This window comes from Vanellus vanellus, assembly GCF_965231255.1.
Source record: "Vanellus vanellus genome assembly, chromosome: 2".
In the NCBI taxonomy this organism is placed as follows: domain Eukaryota; kingdom Metazoa; phylum Chordata; class Aves; order Charadriiformes; family Charadriidae; genus Vanellus; species Vanellus vanellus.
The window spans coordinates 88,798,902-88,811,743 of NC_138906.1; the positions used below are offsets into that span (position 1 = coordinate 88,798,902).

At 39.3% G+C, this 12,842-nt stretch overlaps 1 protein-coding gene across 1 annotated transcript in view; it reads right to left on the reverse strand.

Annotated features, from left to right (window-relative positions):
- Window positions 1-12,842, reverse strand: part of TRIO (trio Rho guanine nucleotide exchange factor) — a 259,979-nt gene that overhangs the window by 68,942 nt on the left and 178,195 nt on the right. Inside the window, exons 31-34 of the mRNA XM_082479958.1 lie at window positions 12,540-12,641; window positions 10,386-10,528; window positions 9,661-9,760; window positions 1,445-1,688 (exon numbers count right to left, since the gene is read on the reverse strand). Coding sequence (XP_082336084.1) covers window positions 1,445-1,688; window positions 9,661-9,760; window positions 10,386-10,528; window positions 12,540-12,641 — 589 coding nt within the window. The remainder of the gene's footprint in view (window positions 1-1,444; window positions 1,689-9,660; window positions 9,761-10,385; window positions 10,529-12,539; window positions 12,642-12,842) is intronic.

Below are 12,842 nucleotides of genomic sequence, written 5' to 3' on the forward strand. Positions count from 1 at the left end.
ACAGGCTCAGTGTTTTTCATATAGCATATATTGTACAGTACAATCTGCCTCTCCTAATAAAATTCTTTACATTCAAAGGTGAAGTCCCCTAGCTCCAAAGGAAATTGGATTAATCAATTCTGTGAGCGTTGTTAAAAGAAACAAAAAAAAAAATCCTGTTGACATTTCCATGATTTCACCCCCTAGTCAAAGGAAGAAATGTTTCAGTGATACCTAAGTACATTTTCCAATTTTATCATCAGAACAACTGCAAACTTTCTCTATCCAAATTGTTATAGGACACAAGAGGACGAAAAAGTATTCTAAATATACAGCTCAATCCTGCAGACTTCCCCCCCATCACCCTGCACTCAGGAAGTTCCTGCTGTGCATGCTCTTAATGTAAGAAACACAAACTCTCCCCTCTTTTAGCCAAGCATAATTATATGGTGTCTGAAAAAAAAAAAAAAAAAAGGGAAAAAATGTAATGTGATAGCTGTGATGGGCTAAATAATTGAAAAATTTGTGGTTGTATTTATGAAAAACTCTCCAAAACCAGAATTTTGTGTTTTGGAAAACAAGTTTTCCTCAACACCACTTTTCTGCTAATCTTGTTACTTGCAGTAACAATTGTTTTGAAATGCATCTTTTCCCCAAGCATGTGATGAAACACCTTGCAATGAACTGTTTTTCTAGTGTTTTGTTTTCTCTTTTTTATTCACATTTACAGGCTGCAAACTCGAGTAGTTTCAAATGAAGCAAGCAAGCAAACATTTTCTCTAATAAACAACTACCCTGAGCCTGGGGAGTTCACAGAACCAAAGGACTACAGTACACCAAAACCTTAAAAGACTTTCAAAAAAATGGACAGATTTTTCTTGCACCCTTCAGGGGCACATTCTTTCTGAAAAAAACAAAGTAAGATTTCCAAGCTGCTCTGGGAAAAATGGATGAGTGTGCCACTGCTACTCTAGAAAACTCAGTTAAGTAAAATACAAAGCACAAGCAGCCAATTCCTGTGCCGAGGCATATGGATGTGTGTATTTACCTTTTCCATTGCTGAGCCTGATGCTGTCATGACTTCTTACTGCAGGGTTTCTCAGGAACCATTGATAATGCATGCTGGAGATTTTCTTCCCTCTCCCCTTTCAGCACATGACAGGTATAGATTTTCCTATCATCGCAGCTTGATCTAACATGATATATAACTCTGTTCACCAAGACATAACTTGCTTATATCTCTTCCCTGTCTTCAGCCACATTTTCACGTAACACTGAGAATTGCTAACTGCATATTTTGGAATAGACAGTGTGGCTGCATGTTGCTAAAAGCACTGTGTTTTATCTAACTAAAAACCAGAAACCATAACAGCGCTAGAACACCGGAGTTCCCATTTGCACAGTATTCCCCATTACCCAAAATTCGCGCTGCTGATGACTAGACTGCATTTCCATCACTTCTTACCTTTGTGGTTAAAAATCCCCTCCATCTCCATACTACTGCGAGAGTGTGCGATGCAGAGGGACCCGCAGGGGACCAGGCCTTCTGCAGCTGGGGACCGATCTGTGGTTCGAACCAGACACCAGTCGGGCTTGTCATGGGGCCTCTCCAGGACCTCCACCGTCTGCCCACGGCGGATTGTCAGCTCATTACTGTTGCAGGCGGTGAAGTCGTGGATTACCACCGTCAGCTCGCACCCACCAGACAACTGTGAGGGGAAAAACAAGAAGGAGAAGCCAGATGAACGCTCGTTATCAAACCATCCGTCACGCACCGTTACCTATTTAGGATTCCTGGCAGGATTCGTATTTTGGAAAAGACAGCAAGCTTCTGGGACTTTCCACATCAAGTAGAGATCATTTCAAAATCAGGCAGTTCTGGCATTTTAGAACACATTTTTAACTCTGCTTGTCTCTGCCTATGTTCAACGCACACCGGTTGTGACAGTGCTGGGCGGAGGATGTAAGTGGTTTTTCTGGCTAGACTGCTCCTTACCCCAAAAGCTGAAGTAGCAGTCGCTTCAGAATATATTTTATGGGTAATAATTGGCAACAAACCCCCAGATACTAAATACAGTCATTCATGAGCTTTGTTACCTTGCAAATTCAAGGCAGAAAGGGGGATCTTTTTTTTTTTTTTTTCCTTTTCTCCTCGAATGAGCTTACTGCCTTATTTCCACACCACTCAGTTTACTCTTTACATACGCAGGTCACAGAATCATCCATACATAATTATAAAAATCAGCATAAAGTTTTTCACATAAGTTTCCCAAATACTTAACTATTTGATACAAAATCCACATGGGCTTACAATTTTCACATTTTTGCTAATTCCCCAAATAAAAAACAGTCAAACTTGAATTGAAAGCATGCAAGCTCAGGGTTTCCCTCCCCCCTCTTCAAAACACTTCATTAGAATTACTTTGCCTAAGCTTAAGTTTCCTCTCTTTGATTTTTTCATCTGCTTTGATGTGAAATGAAAATTATTATCAGAACTTTACAAAGTTCCCAAGATTGCTCAGCATCAGAGCACCCATCCAACTTGAGCAAACAGCCTGGGAATTCCTTCTCCTTCCATACGGCAATGGCGTTCCAGGCTACTTCACCTTTTTGTATGTGAATATTTCTATAGCTCAGGCTGCTTCGGTGCAACATTCATACCAGATCTCAGCTGGCAGGCAACTTCTGTAAATTCAGTAATTTTGGACCAAGCCAGTAAACTCATAGAATCATAGAATTGCTGAGGTTGGAAGGGACCTTTAAGATCATCAAGTCCAACCATTAACCTACCCTGACAAAACCACTTCTAAACCATGTCCCCAAGTACCACGTCTACCCTTTTTTTAAACACCTCCAGGGACAGAGAATCCACCACCTCCCTGGGCAGCCTATTCCAATGTTTGATAGTGAAAAAATTTTTCCTAATACCGAATCTAAACCTCGCCTGGCATAACTCCTTCAACTTTTACATAACTCCTTGAACTCAGCGAGGTAATCGTGCCATGCTCTACGCTGATAAGGGAGGGCAAATACCCCGTCAGAGTTCCAACCGCGACAAATATAGAAGCATGTCCTACACCAACGTACTGCAAAGTTCCTGCTACGTTATTTTTGACTATTACGTTTAGGCTCTTACATGGCTGCCAGCTACATCCCATGAGCTTTAGCAAAGGGAGATAAGAGACTGCATTGTTATTTATTAGTTTTCATTACAAGCCTGGAACTGAAGCACCAGATAGAAACTTTTCTAGGATAACATTGTTATCAAGCAAGAATTTCAAAGCAAATGACAAAACCAGCAAAACCCCAGTAAGACTGAAAGGCTGTTTCCAACCTTCTCTTCCTCAAGCTTGCAACAAACGACAGGACATAACTCCTAGCAGATGGTCTGCAGTAAATCCAGAGCTTTCCCATGGTCTCTGCCTGCTAATCTCACCGGCTACCCTTGCTTGTGCATTCACACAAAGAAGCAAAATGTTTTCTTGGGGGGGATGCAGGGGCCAAGAAGGGCAGAAAACCCTCATACATCTAGTGTTTAAGGAAGATAAATCAGGTTGCACCCATTTAGATCCAGGCTAAAAATTAATCACACTGCTACTACTACAACTCTCCAGACAGCGCCAATATCCAAATTATGGGGGGGTGGTGCACATCTTCAAAACACTTTACCTCCTCCCTCATTAAAAAGTTTCCTGTTCCCTTACACTCTTTCTCCATAGTTATCATTAGTTTTTCAGTCCATGCAAAACTATGCCAAAGGGGAAAAGGTAAAGAGCTTTCCCTTGTTTTCTGGTATTGATTTATGTTACAGCCTTCTTCAGACAAACTCAGAAACAATTGAAACCATCTGTATGCCTGATGGGGACTAACAAGAAAGCTGATGAAGTATGACTTCACAAGGTGTCCAGTGCAGACCAAATTTTTCTCAGGAGACTCCATATCCATCCCCAATCAGTGCAAGAACCAAGACAGTAACAGGCTGACACTTTCCAGAAACTGCATCTAGTCTTTGCCTTTCCTCCTAAATACCTACAGGAACATAGATTTGGTGCTCTGCTTGCTTTCCTGACCCTTCACTTCCTACAAATAGAGCTTAAAATATACTTTGTGACTGGTGCAACAGCCACATGGTTTTGGATTGAATATAAATGTTATTTCTTCTCCTTCCCCTAATTAAAAAAAAAAATATCTCAGATTTTATGTTCACTAAGTATTTTACATAGTATTAAACTAAAGGAAAAAGCAAACAAAGGCTGTCAGTGGCTATGTGAGAAATTATTAAAGTACAAGAAAAATCCCAGTCTTTCAGACTCCGTGGGAATCAGATATCCCAGCTGATCAGCATTCCACTGAAATTCAGTATTCAGTCACACTTCAGTTCAGTGTGTAAGACACTTCCTGCACGCAGTTGTTAGCTCTACACCGTCCTCAAACATGCACTGATGCTGTTAGGTGCAACTTAGTGCAAGACTTCTCCACCGCTGCCTAACACCCCGAAAACAGTGATGTTCTCTACCCAGCACACATCTACGTCACCATGGAGAACTGACCAGAAAAGCATTTACCAATTTTCCCCTCCTTTGGGATAACAGCCCTTCTTTCTTCCCGCCACAGCTATGGTCAGGAAGTGCTGCTTTCCTCTTCGTTTCATGGCTCGCTTTCTCCCTATAACACACTTTCTGAAAGCAGTTTCATCTTTCGCACTGATTAAATGCAGTTGGACAGCAAGGAGTGTCTGATTAAGCGCATTGCTCACCAGCTGTCGTTGGACAGCTTTGGCAAGGCTCTCCAGGCTAGCTGGAGGGAAGAGCAAGAGGCGCAGCAGAACCGGGAGACTGACTTGCGCTGAAGAGAAAAGAGTTACAAACCATCTAAATCCAAATTTAGGCTGAACGAGGGCTTTACATACTTTATCCATCCTTCTCAAGAAACCCTTTATGTAAACCGAATTAATCATGCACGATAAAAATAAATGAGGCTATGTCTGAAACATGGAAACTGGAGAGACAGAGACGAGAAACAAAAGCCAGACAGAAATAGAACCACAGATTAAAAAAGGCGCAAGGTTTAATTAAACAGCTTATCATGGGACATAGTGTCTTGCTGGTGCTGAAATTAATGTTAACCATCTATGTTCATCTCTCTGGGGCTTTTTAATCACTGCTGCTTGTAGAGAGAAAAAAATAAAACCATAACACGTGCATTTACTGGCTGAAAACACCCGAAGCATAGGTTTGCTGAAGTCGGAGACGCGACACCAAGAGTTCATCTGCCACCAGTATCTGGGAAGATCACCATCGACAAGAGTTTTGCCACATGCAGAAGCCTTTACATCAGGGCCATATAACCTCCTCTCAGGACTGCAAATTAAAGTTACTGTCCCATGGTAATTTTACATTGAGGAGAAGGGAAAGGAAAGAGAGCAGCTAATAAGATTTCTCAGTTATTTCAAGCATGAAAAATCTTTAATCCCCTTTTAAAATGGAAACAAGTGCACTGTGGGAGGAAAGAAATGGGAGACACAAAAATTCTGTCTCGAATAAAAAGAATTTTGCTTTGCCCAGGTAGCTGCCCAGACTTGGTTTCTAACTCTGAAGAGAGGCATATACTCAGAGCCACATCTGGTTTTTTACTAGCATTTTTTCTACTGATGGGAGCCTTTTCTCTTCTGCGGTCTCAGCTGGCAGAACTAAATACTTGGTTGTCTCCTGCTGCTTCAGTCTTTTTTTCCGTTTTCCAAAGTACTACACACAAGCTTAAAGAAGCACGAGAATGAAATACAACTTCACATAGACAGCGGTACAAAGTGTTACCAGCTGGGCACAAAAGACAATTTGTTAAAAATAAAATATTGCTCCACTGACCACCCAGAGCAGCTAGCATGATTCCTACTATTTAGGAAAACGCTCTGTGACAGCTCTTCTTCTAAAAGCCTCTCATCTGCTCAGCTACCAAAATAGTAGTTTGGATTATTTCATGTTTCTACCAGATCACTTAATACAAGCATGAAAAGACCTATCAGACCTACATTGTTTCCTTCAGCCTCCCCATTTCATTTCCTATGCATTGGATCAAGTTCAAAAGACGATGTTAAAATCAGATCAAGCTCTGAGGCTCAGAACTGCTGAAAGGTGGAATGAATGGGCCAAGTGTCATGTCTTTTATTTGTTAGCCACCTAAAATGCTGACTACCCAGCTACAGAAGGTGAATGGAAGAAATGCTGCCAAAGGTGAAGTGTAAAATATTTACTGAGAAGGATACAATAAGAGCACTCATTCAAAAAACAGAGATGCTTTGATGGAGCAGAAATCTCCCTCTCAAAAAATTTTATATTTCACTCTGGACTCCATTATACCTTGCAATACTTCAGGATGGGTCAGTGCTATAGGATGTATTTAGCATGGCTTGCAATATGAAGATACACCCCATGTTATTAAAAAAGGCTGGAAAGGCACCTTAAGTTACCTAGTCCACTTCTTTCTACATCTTTGTGAATCATGATTAACATCTAGCCAAATTGTTCTCAAAGATCTCCAGCGATGGAGATTCTCCAGCCTTCACAATTACTCTGCTCTAGGGCTTCACATTTTCATACCCATAAAAAAAGATATATTATTGCAATCTTTTATTAAAGATAAGTCGTTTGATGTCATCCCATCCACTGAAAAAACGGGTAAAAGACCATTCTGTAACTCTGCATAGTAGCTTTTTTTACACACTTGAAGTTCTTCCTCCTGCCTTTTTTTTCTTTTTTCCTCAACTCATTAGTCCCAACTGTTTATCTTGCCTTTTAAGTTATGTTTGGTAGACCTTTTTTTTCTTCTTTCTCCTGGAACTCTTCCAATGGACCACTAATTTGCTAAAATTCTGTACTCAATACTGGATGTGGAGCCTTATGAGTGCCAAGTAAAGAACGAGGACTTTGTGTCCTGCAGCTCAGCATCCTATTTCTACAAGCCAATACAGGGCTGCTTCCCCTCCCATAACTGCATCACACTGTTAAAATAATAAACAGCTTGTGAGCCTCTATAGCTTCTAGATGATCCTCTCAAAAACTGTTCAATACTCTCATTGTTTTCATTAGCAAGTTAACTATTTCCACCTATTCGCATTAGCTCAAATGTGTTCCTATTAAATCGCATGGTATTCTGCCAATTAATTTCTCCCATTTGCCAAAATGACTCTGAATTCTAATTCCGCCTTCCAATATAGTTTTCAGATGACATGAAGCTGGGAAGGATGTCAGCTTTATAAACATATGGTCTAGTGCATCATCCCAGTCATTACTAAAAAGCTGCATGCAATAGTGGAGCCAACAATCAGAAGTGACAATTCTAGCCCAAAAAGCCAGGGTGGAGAAGAAAAAAAGCTAATCATGAAGTTATTCTCTGTTGTTAAGGCATTTCCAATTATGTCAGAAAACAGGATGCAAAGAAAGAAGCTCATCTGGACAATACCCAACCACTTCGTAGCAAGGCTAAGGATTTTTAGCTCTTTCAAAGTGTATCTCTGAGAAGGTGAGAAAGAGTATTGCGTTTTGGATAAAGGAATTAATTCTTGATATTATCCCTGTATAACAGCTTAGCACTTCTAACCAAAACATTTGTTTTCAAAGAATCAACTGTCTGGACATATAATTGGAGAAAATAAAAGAATAGTTTTACTCAGCTGTTGATTAGTATGACGTTTGGTATTTGTTGTCTTTTCTTGATCACAATAGTGGATACACATGAACAGAACATGTTCAGCCACAGAATAAGGGACACTGTGCTAAACATTTTTACCACTTGATTAACACTATTTTAAATTACTTGATATTTTTAGTGTTTCTCAGTTCGGAATCCCAGCTCAGTTTGGGACATTCTCCAAGTCTGACCGAGGAGTTCCACTGCTCCATATGGCTCCATAACCACATCAACAGCACCTAAAATCTGCAAAACTGTTTTACTCCACCTCTGTAAGACATTCATACATACTTGAAGCTCCTAGGCTGAGAAAAGAGAGTCGATTTTAAACCCCAAATGGACTGCAGCTAATGAATGTTCAACATAAAAAGCGAGGGTTACTTCAGCCTCAGCAAGAGTGTTCAGATACCCTACAGATTTCACTGCCCTTCTGCCTGTTGCTGTGCCGTAATAATTTTTATTTTTATTTTTAAACAGATTAAATTTTTCTCTTCTTAATGTATTTAACAGACCAAAACATGGATGGCATCACCCCCATTTGAACTGAAGCACAATCCAGCCAGGCTGCATGCACAGAGCTTGAGGTCTCAGCCAACAATCGGGGAAATCGGCCAGAGTGTGTCTTGCTTTTGAGTGGGTGTCGTGGTTTAGGATAGAGTACCTAAACTCTTAAGAATGCATAAAAAACTGAACTAAACTGTTTAACAGTATACGCAACACGTTTTTCATAAATCATTAAATACCTAAGAATGCAAAGTATAAAATAGCAAAACAAGAGTCACTGAAAGACTTTTTTTTTTTTTTTTGCTCCACCCAACCATTCTCCTCACAGCTATCCTTAGAAGAAACTGGTACCAAAACTACAGACCAACTCCAGTACAAAGGCACAAGGTCAAAACACAGGCTATTTTTGACAAATACAAAAGCAACCCTAAGGACCTTATGCTTCCCTTCTTCTACATTCCTCCTACTTACATGGAAAAATCAAACCATAGTGTAAGTGATATGCAAAAATACAGAAAGCTCTCTTTTAGATGATGATGGGAATGGTCAAAATATTATTCTGAGAACCTATTCACTCAGCTACCCTGTAATATACTGGTTATTTACCTGTGCAGTTTGAATGGTTCATCAGAACAATTGTACCCAATGAGGTAGTAGGCCAGAAATCCCTAACCACATTTTCAAGTAATGTGCTACGCAGCTTCTACGTTTTTATCCATTCTTCTGTTTGACAAACTTCTATTATCCATCTCTACTTCCCTCCAAGGTCCTAACACTTCTCACTTATCAGAAATCTTCTTTCAATTCCAAAGTAACACACACTTTTCAGAAGAATTTTTATTCTTTTGATGCCTATCTTTCTTCTACCCATGAGAAACTCTGGCTGTGTTACCCTTATAGGATAACCCAGACAGAATCTATAGGCAGAGATGGAGGAAAGGAAACACCAGCACAAGTATCATATGATAGTGTAGTGGGTTACTCCTCTTTAATATGGTGATTTCCATCTCACGCAGAAAGTGAACGCTTTTACTCTCTAACACATGAACATTGGATAGTATTTTTCCTTCATAAAAGCAACCGTGTGGCAACCACCAAGCTCCAGCTAACACAAAAAGCAGATGGCATGCTTTCAGAAAGGCCGAGACTGACATCAAGAAAAATTCTGTGCACGAGTATCAAATTTGATGGAAAATAAAACTTTCTTTTTAAACTGGGTCAAATCTCTGAACAAACTGCAGAGGAAAGGGAACCAAATTGGTTTCGGTTTGGAACAAACATAATTCCTCCATGACCAATTAAGATTTAAACAATCACCCCTGCTCCCCCCATGATATCAAGATATTTTTGCTATTGAATACAACTATTTTTAATAGACTGAATATTTCCACACCTCCCCTCTGAAGGTACCAAGGACTAATCTTGGGTGCTAACTCACACTAAGGGATGAACCATTTGTTCTCAGAACAGAGCGATACCTGGGAAACTTACCTTATCGCTGTCTAGTGTGTTCTGCGAGGTTCGTGAGGCAATTGAAATAGTATCAGGTTGACTGCTACCATCTCCCTGACTGTCCAGGTCCTCGCCGTCTCTGCAAGTAATTCCGTTTTCAGTACAATATTAGCACTGCGTTTGTAACATGTTACTTCCCTACTTGCAACCCTAAAGTAGGTGCACCTAGACAGTGTGGCAACGGACACCAGCCAGCCAAACTAACTGATGCAAAAATCAGATGTTCAGCACTTAATACTTTGTTTTAGCCTTTAAGAGAACAGATTCGTTTGCTCAAGGTCTACATCACCTAGAATTAAGGCAACAACCAACCAGCCAGAACTACGGCAAGAAACTTGCACAGCCACTTAGCCAAAGCTAGCAAGCAGAACACTCAGTCGCACATTTTAAGCTCCTTGAAAGGAAACCAAGGACCTGAACAACACATGCAGAACTGTAAAAAATCTAAAAAGCACAGCTATTCTGTACTGCGGTTCCCATTCCCTTCTGTAATGGCTGAATGTACACAAATCCGGGACTGTTCAGAGCAGAAATCTCAACAAGTTCAGCACTCCAGTAAACTGGAAATTAATTGTAAGATAAAGCTGGCCAAAATGACTCTTGCTTTTGTCCAAATCATCAAAAGCTATTAGAAATTCAACACTACAGAGGAAAGAGTGCTGTTGTGTACTTAGAGATCTCTGATTATTTTAAATACTACTTACCTTCTTCCTTTCTGTTTTGTTGTTGGTGCGGTTTTGGGGATGTGGATCGGCTCTTTCAATGCTCCTTTCAGATGAATAGTCCTTTCTTGTATCACTTCCCGGATGTGTTTGATCCAGTCCTGTTTATTCTCTATACTGGATGCCTTTGATATGCAAAAGAAACAAAAACCCCACAATAGACTATTATAGCTGAGAAGATCCACACATACAGTCAGCTAATAAACACAAAGAGGAAGGCATAAAGAATGACTTTGTGAATAGTTTTTGAAAACTTCAACAGAGGAAAGGAAATTCAAGCTAGCTGTCTTCATTTTGAATCGCCAACACTACTTTACACTTCTCAACGTTATTAATATTGTTCATTTTAAAAACGTTTTGGTTTAGATTCAGATTCCTCTTTCGTAATGTGAAAACTAAAGCCCTGTATGCATCTCATGCGAGACAGGGTAGATTGACTGACTTAAAGAATTCCAGAAATAATACCTTGAACATTGGTATTTTAAACTCATGCTATATTTCAGGTCAATTATAACTTTATATAATAATCTACTAACACTGAAAGAAAAATTAACTTATTCTACAACACATATACTTTCACAACACATTTCATGTATTACTCTTCCCACTCTTGAAACACACCTGGAAGCAGAAAGCTAATTTAGAGATTGTATTTTAATAACTGCCTGCAACATATCATCTTTATTTTTGAGATACTCTGGAAAAGACTTGATATTACAGGTTGGGCAGCTGGATCTGATTGTTTAATCCAATTTAACCCTGCACCTGAGATGCTATTAAATATAAACATTATTGCAGATCTAAAAAAAAAAATGATATATAGACTTCCTACTTCTCTTAATTGCTGTCTCCGGAAATAATTTGCTTGGAATATACTATAAATATTTAATATACTATAAATACTTAATAACCAGGGATTCTAAAGGGATGAAGAAAGTTGCAGGAACAGATGAACAGTTAGGAAAAAGATCGTTGTTTTCTTTTACAAACAAAAACATTTACAAAAAGAAATCAAATGCAAAATTTTGTTAAATCTTTTATTTAGGTTTTCATGGAGTTTACTTATGATACTTATGAGCTAAGGAAGTGCTAGTTTCCAACCTTCAAAAACAAACAAAAAAATCAACAAAATCGTTGAAAAGCTTCCTATACCATACAAGTTATATAAATATCCTATGCTCTAAGTAAAGAAAAGAACACAAACATCTTAAAGTGATCTTATGTAGAGAGGCCTTAAACAAAACTCCTTATACTGCTCTACCCTGGGAGGATCATTTCAGGCAGCAAAGTACTGTCTGTGAAATTATGGGAGTATTAAGACCGAACAAATCATATTATTCAGTGATGTTACATTTAATTTCGTTGCACTCATTGACTTCTGTCAGAAAACTAAGGTAAGCTCTTCTTAGCCTGTAATTCACTAGGAAAACATAAATTTGAGTGGCAACATGTAAATTTGGGGGGCCATTTTTAAGTGGTGTTATTGCGTAACCACAAAAAATATATGTGAAAACATAAACAAGTTTAATTGTAGGTGTATTAACCTGTAAATGGAAAGATGAACTGTTTTTTCAGCTCAACACAGCTAAGAGATACAAAAGAAAAGTTTCAAAGCTGACACAGTTCTCGAAATATGTCAAATTGCCCGACTGCTGCTTGTGGTATTACAGAAAAGTTCTCCAGTTGCAACAGTAGGTCCCAGGTTACATACCAGAGTCACAGGAGAAACGGTTAAAATCTTTTGATAAAGTGGTCCATGAAAAACAGCATCAACAAGCAGCAATGGCTTGAGTGTGAAATATAACGCTGATGCCGTGATTTGTCTGTGGCATATCAGTTGCTCCGTCAGCTACTGGCAGAAGTCTTCAAGCTATAGAAGTCCATGGGATCAAACCTCTTCCTACTCTGATTTGTGAAAGCAAGTTTGTTTAATCCTTCAGTAGCCCACACAGATTCCCCTCTGCTGTCAAGCCATGCGAGTTAGATACATACCACATCCTTTACACACAGAGGAAAATTATCTGTCAGCAGCTGTCCCTCTCAAAGCAGGAAAAGTCATCGCTTGTTGCCTTCCCAACAAGTATGAACAACTACAACAGTTAGTATAAACTATACAAGCAAATCTGCTAAAATTACCTTGAGAACAATTTTGTTGTCTGAAGTTGGCGTCCTTCCAACCCATAGAGCAAACTTGCAAGGATCTCCTTCTACATGTTCTGTGACACCCAGTTCAGAAGTCTGGAATGAAGAAAAATTTGTTAAGACGACACAGCATTTTTTTCTAAGAAGCTACAAAGGGATGCTAGTATTCTAAATAATTATGCTCTGCTATTTAAAGAGATTTTTAGAAGCTTAAGGCTAACTCATATGCCAGAGAGAATCCTTTATTCTGGTGGCAGCGGTGGGGCTTCTTCAAAAAAGGAAGAAGTGCAAGCTAAA